The 14,623-nt window shown below is 38.1% G+C and overlaps 1 protein-coding gene across 8 annotated transcripts in view; it reads left to right on the forward strand.

Moving 5' to 3' along the window:
• The window catches only part of EBF1 (EBF transcription factor 1), a 406,775-nt gene that overhangs the window by 309,582 nt on the left and 82,570 nt on the right, over positions 1-14,623 (forward strand). For all 8 annotated transcript variants that reach the window (XM_032259644.1, XM_032259648.1, XM_032259642.1 and 5 more), the window contains exon 10: positions 13,759-13,885. In XM_032259644.1, the coding sequence (XP_032115535.1) occupies positions 13,759-13,885 (127 nt within the window). The remainder of the gene's footprint in view (positions 1-13,758; positions 13,886-14,623) is intronic.

Raw genomic sequence — 14,623 nt, forward strand, 5'->3', positions numbered from 1 at the left:
CTGGTTCAAGCGATTCTTTTGCCTCAGCCTCCTGAGTAGCTGGGACTACAGGGGCATGCCACCACGCCCAGCTAATTTTACGTTTTTAGTACAGAAGGGGTTACACCATGTTGGCCAGGCTTGTCTTGAACTCCTGACCTTATGATCTGCCCGCTTCAGCCTCCCAAAGTCCTGGTATTACAGGCATGAGCCACCTTACCCGGCCTAGTGATTCCTTTTAAGTGAGTTTCTGCCCCTGAGAATCCCACTACAGTAAGATGGGGACAGTGGCAGCAGATGGAAAACTGCTCCTTTTCTTCCACTACTCTTCTTTCAGAGCACGCTTGAATACACAGACGTGATGTTTATTTGCAAAAGGATTCTTTGAACTTCATCAAAACAATTTAATTGGCCTCAAAATTGGATCTCCCTATTGATATGTCTTCAGTCAATATTTTTACTCTCTATGCTTCAGATTCTGGTATCTGATATAAATCTGAGACTTACACCACAGTGTTGGCCTAATTCGTCTTCCAGAGAGTGCTATGGAATACTAGTTCTACAGGATATTAATAGATACCCCTTGGGAGATGAGAGAGGGTGATTTTTCCTGGTTAGTTTGGGAAATGTTGAGTCAAACAAATTCTACTGGTCTTTCTTCTAGGGCTTTGCAGAACCTTTGAGGTACTAGCATGTACCGCGAATACTTAAATGCAGTATTCAGCATATCCCAAACTTTTGTGAATGCAGAAACCCGCCCCTCTTTTTTTTTTTTTTTTTTCCCAAGGATCACCTTACATGGTGTATTTGTGATGGCTGAAATACATTTTGATTTCATGTTAACAGAGCCAAGTCATGAAATTCAATCACAAAGTGATTGCACTAGGATAGATGTGAGAAAATCATCTGAAATATTTGCAGAGTTTCATTCAGATTAGACCAGAAATGTGTAGAGCCTTTATTCTTGAATGCTGCAAAGCTTTGAACAAAATGTCCCTCATATTTTGCATCTGGTTTTAGTCGGTACACCCTTGGAATTAGATGCCATATGATTTTGTAGGGCAGCTATATTTAAAGATAGCTGGTACCACTTAGCTCAGATGGGAGAAGCCAGCTTCCTCGCTGTATGAAGCAATTAGTCTCACACAGGGCCTACTCGTTGTCTTCTTTATCCAGATGAACGTTTTCTTCAACTGCATTCCCAGACATAGGGAATGAAGTCAAAAGAAATCTCTGGGGGAGACCTGTGGGTGAACGTAGTTGGGCAAATGGCAGTTTAGGGGCTGAGAAGCAATTTTGCCATTTAAATCAAAAAATCGGAAAACCCAGTGGTAAATGCAGTCCTTGATTTCTTTCTTTCTGTCTATCTCTACTTTCCATTCTCCTTTGTACACATAGCTCAGAGGAATGATTGTCAATAAAAAGGAGGACTGGCTTCTCTATGATGTTAAAGAGTGAATGACTAAGAAGCATACATGTATTCCACGGGAAGTTTCCCAGGCCTTTTTGCCCGGCCTTGACTCTTACTGAACCACATGCAGAGTCACAACATTTTAAGGGCCTTGAGAAACCTTTTTTTCAGTCAAGTACAGCTTTCTTATTTTGTGAGGAGAAAGAGACTTCGGAGTGGCATGGTGGCTGGTCCTGGGAGGATATTAGCTACTTAGCGCTGGGCTCAGAGCCCAGTGCTCTTGACACCCAGCTTCACTCCCATTCAGTTTTGGTTCTACCAGGTTTTCTCATGAAACTTCCATAGACTTTTAACATAGCTCCAGAAATTTCCCAAACCCTCCTAAATTTTATACGTAATTGCAGCAGCACTCTAAAGACTTATCTATACCACCTTGTGAGATACAGCTCCACTAAAATAAAAAAAAAAATTAAGATGGAGAAAGACATTATGTCAAATATTACTTCTTTCAAAATTTTATGATAGAAATGTAATACAATGTAAATAGTTGTGTCCATTTATTTTACATATGTTGAGTAAATATAAATTTAATTCAAAATGGATTAAATGCATGGATTTAAAATAGCTCATATTTGCCTAATTTTTTCTAAATATATGTTTCATGTCCTATTGTTAACCTGTCCTTATTGACCATCTATTATGTAGAAAATGCTTTATGCAAAATTATAAACTTGTTAAAAAATTTAAAAGCAGTCTGGATTAGTTGCATTAAACTTTGAATATGACTTTGAAGAACAACTTTCAAGCCTAAGTAATTTTATGGGAAATCATTTCTAAATGAGCCAGCATATTAAAAAAAAACAGATAAAAATGTTCTAATGGCCTTTTTAATATAGTTACATAGTTACAGCCATGCTCACTTTATTCCTGAAATGCCTTAGTCTATATTTTTATTTTTGATGACTGAGGCACTTGAAATCTATTTTCTATGTTGATAATTATGAAATTGTTAAAAAGAACTTTAAGATGACATTTTCAGCTGGTTATTTACAGTGTATTCAGGAGGCGCATGTATGTGTCTGTAACTTGAAAATAGGAACCACAGAAGTGTGATGAATTTCTGATTTTCACATGAATCAATGACAGAATTCACACCTGGCTGCAGTCATGTGACTGTTATGAAGAAAATGAATATTTCCGGATGTCTAGATAGTGCTGTATTCCTTTTCTTGCTGACGGCTGATCTCTAGGATGGCTCCCTGATACCCTGAACTAAATAAATAAAGCCTTGTAACTTTTACTGGCTTTCTCCTTTCTAAAGCCACAACTTGTTAGCTTGGGATTCAGGCACACCACCTTGACGCTAACCTCTCTTTTCATCATCCTCACCCACCATTCATCTTAATTTATGTTCTATTCCATTGACTCATTAGCTGCTCTTAGTATCTGCAGTAACTTTTCTCCCTGTCTTGCTGATGCCATTCCTCCCCACGGGATCCTTTTCCCTCCTTTCTGTACCCATATCCCTCTGCCCTTTAAGATACTATAAAATATCACCTTTTTCTCTGAAATATTCCCATATGACTCTAAGTATAGATTATTTTCTCTTCTGACTAAATTCTTATGTTGCCTTATCTCTAACATATTATGTTCTTTATACCTTTCCATCTTTAATTATCATGATTTAAGGGCATGCCCTCTTCCTTGAAGGCGGGATTCAGGATAAATTCAGTTTAATTTTCTGTGATGCCAAGCATTGAGCTTTGCACATCTGAGGCATTAGTGAAAATTTGTTGAAGATACTATTTCCCCTTTCATTAATTCATTCAAACAAATGCTCTCTATTAGCAACTGTTGTAGTTGGCGATGCTTGAAAGTGTCCATACTAGACAGACAGATCATGGTCCAGGTTTTGTTAATGTATGTATGGGTAGGTAGTTTATATTTAGATACAATTGTGTAATAGTATGTACATAAATGCCTTAATGCAAATCTATTGGTGTTGGTGAGCGTTGAGTAGTAATAGAAGTAACACGTGTTGACTGGTTGATACAAGTGATGCCTTTTCCTACACTTATTACAGAAATTATGTCAATTAATCCTTGTAATAAACTATTAGGTAACTAGTCCCATCTTACTCTCTCCCCCATCCTACCCTCCCCTTCCTACCCACCCCGCCCCGCATTCCTCAATAAGGAAACTGAAGGGCGCAGAGGTTGAGTGACTTTCCAGAGGTCCCACAGCTGATTATTGGCAAAGCATGAATTTGAATCAAAGTCCAACTGACTCCATAGCCATCTCTTAACTATCTAATATGAATGTAATAACACTTTTTTATCCAGAGATGTGTTATAATAACATCAACTCTCCAAAATTCAGCATGAAACCAGAAGCAAGCCAAAAAAGTAAATAAAATAAAAAGCTTTGGGTTAACAAGAAGAAAATCCTTTTTTTGAGATGTAGTTTTGCTCTGTCACCCAGGCTGGAGTGCAATGGTGCAATCTTGACTACTGCAACCTCTGCCTCCTGGGTTCAAGCAATTCTCCTGCCTCAGCTTCCCAAGTAGTTGGGATTATAGGCACCTGCCACCATGCCTGGCTAATGTTTATATTTCTTAGTAGAGATGGGGTTTCCTCATGTTGGTCAGGCTCATCTTGAACTCCTGACCTCAGGTGATCCACCCACTTTGGCCTCCCAAAGTGCTGAGATTACCTGTGTGAGCCACCATACCTGGACATAATACTTAAGAAACTACGTTATCTGTTTTCCTAGGTAACAGCAAATTAGGAGGCCCAAACTAGAGGCAGATCAAGTGTGGAGGTGGGCCATTGGATGCAGGCTCAGTGACAGCTGATGGCCTGATGTCTAGGGAAGAAATAAAAAGCCTAAAAAGCAGACACAGAACTATATTACTGTGCAGCTCATTAATGACTGTTTCTAATGACGGTGGCCCTGAGCAATCAATAAAGAGCTAGCAATTATATTTACTATATACTGTTTAAAACAGCAAGGTATGTATTATGCAACCTTGAAAGACTTTCAGCAGAAGGAATTGTAGAGACACATTGTTAAAAGGGGTTTGGCTTCAATTTTTTGTAGTGCTTAATTTTTATCACATCTCTGAGTTCCTGAATCTTAAGTGAGGAATTACTGGTTGTATGTGCTAGCATCAATGTATACCATATGTAGATATTAACAACACCACAAAAAATGATAGAATGAGTCTTTGTATCTTAAAGCTTTGACTTATTTTTTTTTTAATAGCTTGGAAAGACTCTGTAAGTCTTTTGGTGAAAGGTGAATTCATTCCCTGACTACTTCAGCTATCAGTCTGTTGGCTTTTATATTTTTCTTTCCTAATTCCACAGGCAAAGATTCTGCCTTGTGAATTGCCAACATTGATAACAAGCATTCATCCCCTTCCATAAATGCATTCTGATTTCCTTTTCCTTTTATATTTTAATTTTCAAACAAACAAGCAAGGAACACAGGACACTGAGCCAGGCCTGAGTAGGGAATGATGTTCCTTCTTGACTGAATTTAGAAAAACAAGCCTTGAGAAAGAGCTCATTGTGCAGCCTCAAACCACAGGGGCTGGCGTTGCTGGTGTCTGATGCTCTCCTTCTGGAATACCCTGGGCCTCAGGAACTCACCCTTGCTTTTCCAGCTCCCAGATGGTCAGGATGGGATCCAGTCTTTAATGGGGCCCAATTGGCACAAGATCTACATCCTGGGAAGAGAGCTGGAGAAAGTATATTTAAAAAATAAATTACAAAATAAATAAATAAACTCACAAAACCAGAGGTAGTGGAAGCATAATGTATTTACTACAGTCTTTTTCTCCCAAATCTGTTATTTTGAAAGATGATCTTGTTGCCGTTTTGTTTTGTACAATTAACTGCATTGATTTAGGGACCTGGTTAAATTCCTGGTCAGAAGAACTGGGCACTATATTTCTGTGAATGTTTAATGAGGATACCAGGAAGCTTGTGGTGGCAAAGTAAAAAGTTACTTGTTGTTGTTATTTGGGTATTTTTTAGTAAAAAGAATTCTGAATGGAATGGTGTTATTTCCTTTTTGTAGATTCATAAGGAGCTTTAGTGAATCTTTATCTTAATTATTAATGGTGGCTAATGGCATCACAATATTTATTCATTCAGTGTTCAACAAGTATTTATGGAGGGCCTGCTAGTTCCAGGGCCTTGTTAAACACTGAGAACATAGCAAAAACAAGGAAGGACAAGTTCATATCCTTATGGGGCTGATATTCCACTTAAGGGGACACAGACAATTAACAGGAAAGAGCATCTACGTCGTTCTACTGTCCATCTGAGTCTATGTTGATAGCCACGTTGAGAGAAATTTCAGTGTTAAGTAACAAGACTATTCAAAAGCTAGATTTTAAGTTCCCCCATTTAACTCAATTTCTGAGACTTTAATTTCAAAAGTCTTTGACATTCATACATAAAGTTTATCTTTAAGGATTCATGTGACTCAGCATATTTTGGTAAACATCGGTTTGAAGTTATTTTCTTAAAAGCACAAAAGGAAACCAGAATGTTTGTGAAACAGTAAATGCCTCCTCTGGCTTTTTCTCACGTTCCCTGAGAAATCATACACTGCTTTTGAGACAGGCAATTCTTGGGAATGAAAGAATCTGTGTTATGAAACCCAGAGAACTCTGATTATGGAACAAACCAAAACACACCAAGGGACTCAGAAGAAGAGCTGGCATCTCCTGGTTTATGTTGTAGCCACTTCAGGGAAACAGAGCTATAATGTGGAAGATCAGCCGGCGCAGTGGCCAAGAATACATAATTTTCATATTTCAGTTTCCTTTAGGAACTCCTGAAAATAATATCTTTTAAATGCCATGTCTAACCAAAAAGATGCACGTTTCAGAGTGGTGGAGGAAAGATAAGTTTGCCTCTTTGGTCCCTAACACTGTGGTATCTCTTTAAAACTCTGTAGTTTGATTTGGTTTTAGAGCTTTAATTATGCTCTTATGTTACAGTTTTCTTATTTAAGTGTCTGCTTCGTGTCCATCACTCAGTACCCCCTGCCTATCTCAAAAGAGGTGGATATTATTATCCTAACTGAGGAGGACGGAGAATGCTGTGAGAATTATTAACACATAAATTAAAACATTAATCTGGAGAGTGCTTTAGGGTCTCTAGAGAAGCTCTGCCCAAACATAAAGCATATGTAATATTATTATCAGCACCTCCACAGAGCAGATAGGCGCTATTGCAGTATAAGATTAGTAAACTGAGGCACAGAGGGTGTCAATGGGCGAATGGGCTAGCATGGCTTACTTAGAACCCAGCCTCTTAGATGGGTAACATCTAAAAACCACCTTGCCAGTGACCACAGTAGGCTTTTTCTAGCCACAAATGTTCATTATTTTTCCAGAGATGAAACCGTTCTTTCCTTTTGTCCCTTCTCTTCGAGTCTTTGCTTGTTTTGTACATTTTTTTCTTTACATTTAAGTGTTGAAGGTGATTAAGGTTAAAATATTAGGTACTAAAACTAGTAATGAGAAATTGCTGGTGTGCTTTCTAGTAATCCCAGTTATTTTTTGGCTCTGTGGCTTGGAACTTCAAATTGCATTTATTTTACCGACTCCTATTGGTTGGAAAACATGCATAAAGGCTTATTTTGGAATTGCTTTTTTGTTTTCCTGAGGTATTATTCTCAGCTTGCCTTTCATCAGTGAGGAAAGTTGTTTGAGTGCCCACTACGTTCCCAGGGTGTTTCAAGGTATGAGAAAAGCTGAGGATACAATCCATGCTTTCAAAGGCAGAGGTCAGATGCAAAGTACATGTACCAGGAATTGTGGAAAAACAATAAACAGTCACTTGGAGAGTCATGGTTGTATAATGATGGTCACTAGTTAGGCCTGACTTGCCATTTCCAGTTGGTTCCTTGATCATATTTCTTAACTTTCCTGAAACTTACTTTCCTCATCCATGAATCAGCTAATAATCATACCTATCCCTTAATACTACAGGATATAAATCACTGAAAGAGTTTAACAAAGTGCTTGACACGTGGGAATAAGACCACAAAAGGTTGTTATTGTTGAAGTCATTATCAAGGTCATTACCATCGTCAATTTAGTGAGAACTGGAACAACACAGATAATAAAATGGCTCTCAGAGGAGAAAGTAGCCCCCAAGAGTTACCCGTTTCCCCTGGAATTCTACAACATGCTTCCATTCATGTTTTTAAACACTAGGTATTCTCATTTACCCACCATAGGGGCCATACTTTTGATATGATGGGAGGCTGTCTGAAAGCCATGTAGAAGATTGTCCTCTTCCTTGCCCCTCTTCTGGGCTTCCAGACTTTGCAGGCTGCCTCTTTGGAGTTCTACATGCACAGCTGCACAATCTACCATGCATTCTCTGTCTTGATTTCAGCTCTCCTGTCAAGGAGAAGGCCCCATTCAACCACCTCCATCTCTGTCATGGCCACAGCAGCTTTACTTTGCACCCAGAGGCCACACTGAGCATACCTCGCCTGGCTAACCCCTACAGTGTTCTTCAGGTCCTGTGGTCTGAGTCTGGAGAAGAGAAAATGCTCACACAGGCAGCTTAGAGGGAGCAGAAATGTTGCTGCTGGCAGGTCCCTGGTATGCTGACAGCCTCACCTGGAGCCCCGCAGAGATTATGTGTGTTTCGTCTTAATGCCACATGGAAAAATTATTTCTTCTGAATATAATATTAATGCATTTTTATTGTTGAGCAATTGGAGAATTCAGAGAGGCGTAGAGAAGAAAGTAAAATTACCCATATTTCTACCATCTAGGGGTAACTTCCATTAACGGTTTGATGTTTTTCCTTTCTCCTATGTAAATATACATCAAATTTCTTATATAATCACATGTAATACATATTGCCCCAAACTGATGTTATTCGACTTTTAAATAACATTTTTTTCATTATAAAAATAATGGCTTCATACAAATATCTTTATTTCATAATTACTTATGTGATCTGGTGTAAGTTTGGGGAATTTACACACACAGAAATACATATACATAGGAGGGAGAGGCAGGCAGAGAAGACAAAGCACATTGAATGTTAGAAGTTCAGAAATAAACACTCTTACCATTTAGCAAAGATCTTTTGGTGCCTACTTTTTAAGTATTAATTTTTAAACTTTTTAAAAATTTCATCTTATCATTTCTCACTGGAGTCACAGACAAAGGAGGCAGCTGAGGGTTTGAGGCAGGGCGTGACATGATGAGATTGTATTTGAAGAAGATAATTGTGATGGAAAAAGTAGCAGAGGGAGGTCATTTAGAAGGCAATTTTTCCTAATACTGTAATAGTGGAAGAAAGAGTGGCAGCCTGAACAGGAGAAAGAGAAGCAGAGAAGAGCCAGTGGGTCCAGTTAAAGGGCAAAATCAGTACGACTTAAGAAAAATAAAGGAAGAAAAAGGAATAATGATAACCTCGAGTTTTCTATTTTGGGTAATTCAAAGGCTAACACTCCTTTAACTGAGACAGGGGACACAGGAACAAGAAATACGTTTAGAGGTAGTAAGACGATAAATTTGGCTTGGGTCATGTTGAGATTGAGATGGCAAGAAGACTTGTTTGGGGAGATTCTGTTACTCTGTTGCTCATACAAGTTTGGTGCTTGGCCAAAGAGATCAAGTCTACAGGTGTCGATTTGGAAATCAGTTTAGCTGAGGTGGTTGAGCTAATGGGTGAAATCAATAAGTGCTAGGCAAATAGAGAGAAAAAAAGGGACAAAACTTGTGAAATTTCTACAGTTAACAAGTTGACAGAAAAATGGGGCAAATGAAGAAAACCAAAATAATCCAGAATCAATGAATAAGAGAAAATATCTGGAAAATACTTATTTACATGTATAAGAGATTGGTTTTCATCCTAGTGTTTCAATTAATATTAGTTAACTTGCCTGACCATCAACTTTCCTCATCTGAAACACATAAACCATAAAGATGAGTTTTAAAAATGAGTGGATATGAAAATGCCTTGCTAAACCATTAGACAGTTTGCAAGTCTTAAGTCTTATGATTAGTGTCCCATAAGTGAAGAAAATGGAGAGTTCCAAGGAAGAGTAGTGTCAGATGCTACAGAGTTTCAGAGGAATATTTCTAGCCTAAATTGTTTAGTTTGTAATTTAAGGAAGTTAAGTCAAAGAATGAATCTGTTCTAATTAGAACACATGGACACAGGGAGGGGAGCACTACACACTGGGGTCTGTTGAGGGGAAATAGGGGAGGGACGGTGGGGGGTAGGGAGTTGGGGAGAGATAGCAAGGGGAGAGATGCCAGATATAGGTGATGGGGGGAGGAAGGCAGCAAATCACACTGCCACGTGTGTACCTATGCAACAATCTTGCATGTTCTCCACATGTACCCCAAAACCTAAAATGCAATAAAATAAATTAAAAAAAAAAAGAATGAATCTGTTCTTCAATCACTTAGAACAGTATTTACCAAGGTAATAGGGCATGTGCCCCGGGTAATACAAGAGACAATTTTAGATTTGACACAGACATAAAGTAGAACTGAATCACACTATGAGAAAGTTAGTCTCCTTTTGGTTTCTCTTTCAATCACTCCTTTTGTTTCTCTTTTAATCTTTTTTTAAAATTTCATAATTCTGATTTTTATTAAAGGGATAAAGTCTCAGGACAAAGAAGCCTTTAACATCTAACACTAGCTAATCACCCTTTTCAATAAACTCCTTCAGGTTGTCAACAATATCCAGCTAGAATTTACATCATATTAACTTCAAGATTACTATGTACAATGTCTTCTTATTTTAGCAGTTGAAACCAGTTTTTCAATTATGGTAGTGACATAAAGATTTCTTTTAAAACAAGTTTTTTAAACAAAAAGATAATCAGTTTTAGAAATATTAAGTATGTAATTGTATTGGTGGTGTGTAGATATGACAAAACTAAGAAAGTAACATTCCAATGATGGACATTTGAAAAATTTAAACTAGCCCTCCCTCCTTCTGTTGCTTTGAGTGGCTGCCTTTAGATCAGCCAGGCGGAAACAATGTGTGAAACTTATTTTGTAATTTGTGGATCCTGAGTTCTACACCCTAGATCTAGACACTGTCCTTCCTCTAGGATGTTGGGTCAATTTTTGGAGCCACTAAACATTCCTAGATTTCTGTGTCCTTAGCTGTCAAAATGAGAAGATTAGCTTTCAACTATCACTAACATTCCTTCCAGCAATACATTCTACAGTTCTTTGAGTGATTAGTAAATAAGCCTGTGCTTTCAAATTGATCAAAGTTAGCTAAAATGTTTTTCCTCCGTAAACATCAATATCATGTGTCAATGCTAAAGACTCTTTTCAGACTAACATTCACAGCTAGGAAAACATCAACAAATTTATTCTCTAATTATGATTCAGATTCTACCTCATCTGTGAAGGATTGTTGTTTAGAAAGAATCTCTGCTTTAGTTAGGACAATTAATTAAAATTGAAAATGAAATTGTAAATGAAAATTTGTTTGCATTTCCTGCGCCTAATGCTTTATGCTAAAGCGCCACTCTCAGTCTGTAGTTTTATTGCAGTCATATCTAATCAATTTATAAAGCCCATGAATTTTGTTTCTCAATATAGCAACTCATACATATTAAGTCCCTATACTTAAAAAGAATCTTCATTCATCTATTTACTAATATCTTTCCATCTTTTAAAATGTATTTCCCCTGAGAGCAGGTGAAGTGTTTTCTAACTGGCTGAAAGTTCTTCTAAGTATTATTGTGAGTTGATGGTACTCTATATCCCAAGTATGTGTTAAAATTAGAAGCATACCTTGTATTTGGGATACAACAACATGGACCGTCCTTCACTACCAAAAACACAGCAAAGGACCAGGCAATAAATGAAAAGTGGAGATAGCATGGGTACAGAAAACACACACACAAAGTATTTAGATCAGAAAAAAAAATGAGTTTGTTACTACCTTTAAAAAGCTTCCATATGAACAATCTCTTCTCTATGATTACAAAGGAAGTATTTGCCCTGTCACTTTTCTTAACTGCATCAGTGTCACATTTTGCTCTACCTTGCTGTGAAAAGGGTCAAGTTCCCTATGCAAGCAACTTCATTTTAAGATTTTCTCATCTGAAAAGAAGGATAAAAATACAGCCATTGTTCTCACCAAATTGGTGTTTATATGTAAAATATCCAGCAACATGGTAGATTCCTCCTGGGTACTCAAAAAGTGTTAGTTCCAAACATTGCAGTAACAGTGTCTGAACAATTGAGATGACCACGATCTTGCTTTGGGGAAGATCATCTTTCACTGCTTTCAGAGCCGCCTCCTCCTCTTATTGTCTCTGTAGTATGAAACTCAATTTCCTGATTTCCATGCTTACAGATTACAAGAGCAAATTAGAAGGTGCTAAGAACAATAGGAAGAAAAAGGCAAAGAAGCAGAGTAAAATAGAAATAATTTCAAAATCTTAGAAACCTGGAGCCATTCAGTACAGGGATATCATACCTCAATAGTCATTTAGGGCTTTTTTTTATATTATAGCAAGAATATTCCAAATGATGATCTTGATTTACCAAGGGTAAGTTAAATTATATATGTTTTGCTTATTTTAAAAGCATACCATGCATTTTGGAAGAATCAACAATATGAATAGAACTTTTTTTATAATTTTAACTTTTACTTTAGATTTAGGGGTACATGTGCAGGTTCGTTGTGTGGCTATATTGATGCTGAGGTTTGAGATATGAATGACCCTGCCATCCAGGTAGTGAGCAATGTACAGATAGAGTTTTTCAATCTTCACTCCCTTCCTTCCCTCCCCACTCTAGAGTCCCCAATGTCTGTAGTTGCCATGTTGATGTCTATGAGTACCCAGTGCTTAGCTCCTACTTATATGTGAGAACATGTGGTATTTGGTTTTCTGTTCCTGTGTAGAATACAACTTTAAGAAACTTTTTGCATGTGTTTTGATGGGTAGAACCTTAGCCACTGAAAACACTAAGCCATGGAGATGAACTCAGTCTTCAGGGGTTCCACATAAACATGGTCTTACTGAAATATCTTTTGTGCATCTTCAGCAAATAATCTAAGGCTCCATATAGTCTATGGAAGAGGATAAGGCATTTGTAATTGCTTAATTTAACATGGTTTCTATGCAGATGACTTTTTCTTTGTTTCAAGAGGGAGCATTTGATAGAAATTATTTGTCCTATAGCAGCAGCAACTTTCTCAAATTATTCTCCATAGGGCTTAGTGTTAGAATGGTTTACTCAGTGGAGGGACCCATGGGCTGTATCCAGCCTCTCATGGTGTTATCTGTGATTCTCTGGGGAAAACACTTGAACTGGGCCGCGTTTGCACATTGAAATAAGAGCCCTTTCTAAGTTATCCCCATGAGAACAGCACAAACATGTTAAACTTGTGTACACTGTATAAATTTTCCACTGTATATAGTGGACTCAACACCACAAATGTTGAGCTAACTGCATCTGAAAGGAGTCAGAGTAGACAATTGCAGAATCCCATAGAAAGAGAACATGTAGAATCCAGCACCATCAGAGGTCAACCAGTCAAATACCAGGGCTGGATTTTTCAAAGACACAGATAATGCCAGTTTTATGGCCATTAATAATATTTTAGTTATGTAAACAAAGATAAGAGTAATAAAACATAAATTCTGCTTCATGGTGTAATCTGATTGCCAACAGAATTCAGAAATGAACTTTCTCATTGTGCACGTGGCATTGCATAATGGACCAGTGATCATTCTGCAACCTCCCCAGCCTTCCACTTCCCTTTTATGGAGACTCCTGATTTCTGCCAGATCCATAAGCTATTCCAGTGAGGCAGATTCTTTGCTTTCCCCTTAAAGCTCTTTGATTGTGCCTCTGGTAGTTAATACACCAAACGGTCTACAGGGTACTTCATACGTGCACTCTGCAGCTAATCAGAGGTCTTGGCCTACTGTTTCCCTACCTCTGTGTTTTCCACATGTTGATGGGCTCAGCTCAAACACCAGGCCCATCAACTTCTGGAGAGGCATGGCAGAGCTCAGCTCTCATTTGGGTGTCTGCTTCAGAGATTTTCCAAAGGATATCCTGTAGTAGATAAATCATTTCATTAGGCCAGGTTCCCTATTCAAACCAGGAAGCAGAAGGCCTGCCATGTAGGAAAATGCAGATAATGTTGTTATGGCTGTACTCACAGCATTTGTAAATATTGTCATCAGTGTCTTTCATGCAGGTTCCATCAAGATTGGATTTAAACGTAGACAAGTTAATTATGTGTTTTAAAGCTTTGTTTATGGAGAGCTGTGAAGTTTTAAATATTGCAATGACAATTTTTCCCTCCAAATGTCTCTTCCAGTTGATCACTCCTCATGCCATCCGTGTGCAGACCCCTCCTCGGCACATCCCTGGTGTTGTGGAAGTCACACTGTCCTACAAATCGAAGCAGTTCTGCAAAGGAACACCAGGCAGATTCATTTACACAGGTAAGAACTGCTACAGATGGTGAGCACAGAACTGCCTTGGTCTCGTGTGGTCTTTTCCATTATCTGTTATGTATAAAACCATATATTTTATTTTAAAATCTAATTAAAGCCTACTTGCTTTCTTCATTTTACCATATGTATGACCAAACATGGTGCTTTTATTATTGTATTATTATTAAGAATTCATCTGGGTTTCCATGCTGAATGGCAGGATCTGTTGAAATAACTGGTTGGATACTTAAAGATGTAACATGAAAAATGAGAGAAGGGGAAAGAGGTGTAGACAATCTGGAGTTTCTGGATGTTAAGCCACCTTGTTAGGGTTCGTTTGCTTTATGGAGTAGGGTTGTGCTTTCATGAACAGTGCGTCTTTCCTCTAACCTGTTCACAGCATTCGAATTACACACAATTGGAAGTTTTTATATTTAATTCTGGCCTGATGCCTTCTTTCCAAGTACGCTGCATTTTTGTCCTCCCAAAACAGTCTTGGCACATGGATCTGCCTTGTGACAAGAAACTAGGGTTCCAGAGTGAATGTGAATTCCCTCCTATCAGATGGAGAGAACCAGGCAGCATCTCTGTGGAATTACATCAAGCACAGAGGCTGAGTGCCCAATGTGGACTTTAAGAGATCCCTAGATTGTGATGTGCAAACCAAACATGCAGGGATCTTTTACAATTCACATTCTGCTATAGCAGGTCTAGGTAGAACCTGTGATTTTGTGTTGCTTAAGAGTT

Source organism: Sapajus apella, unplaced genomic scaffold (assembly GCF_009761245.1).
Source record: "Sapajus apella isolate SASKATOON/1434 unplaced genomic scaffold, GSC_monkey_1.0 scaffold110, whole genome shotgun sequence".
NCBI classification, from domain to species: domain Eukaryota; kingdom Metazoa; phylum Chordata; class Mammalia; order Primates; family Cebidae; genus Sapajus; species Sapajus apella.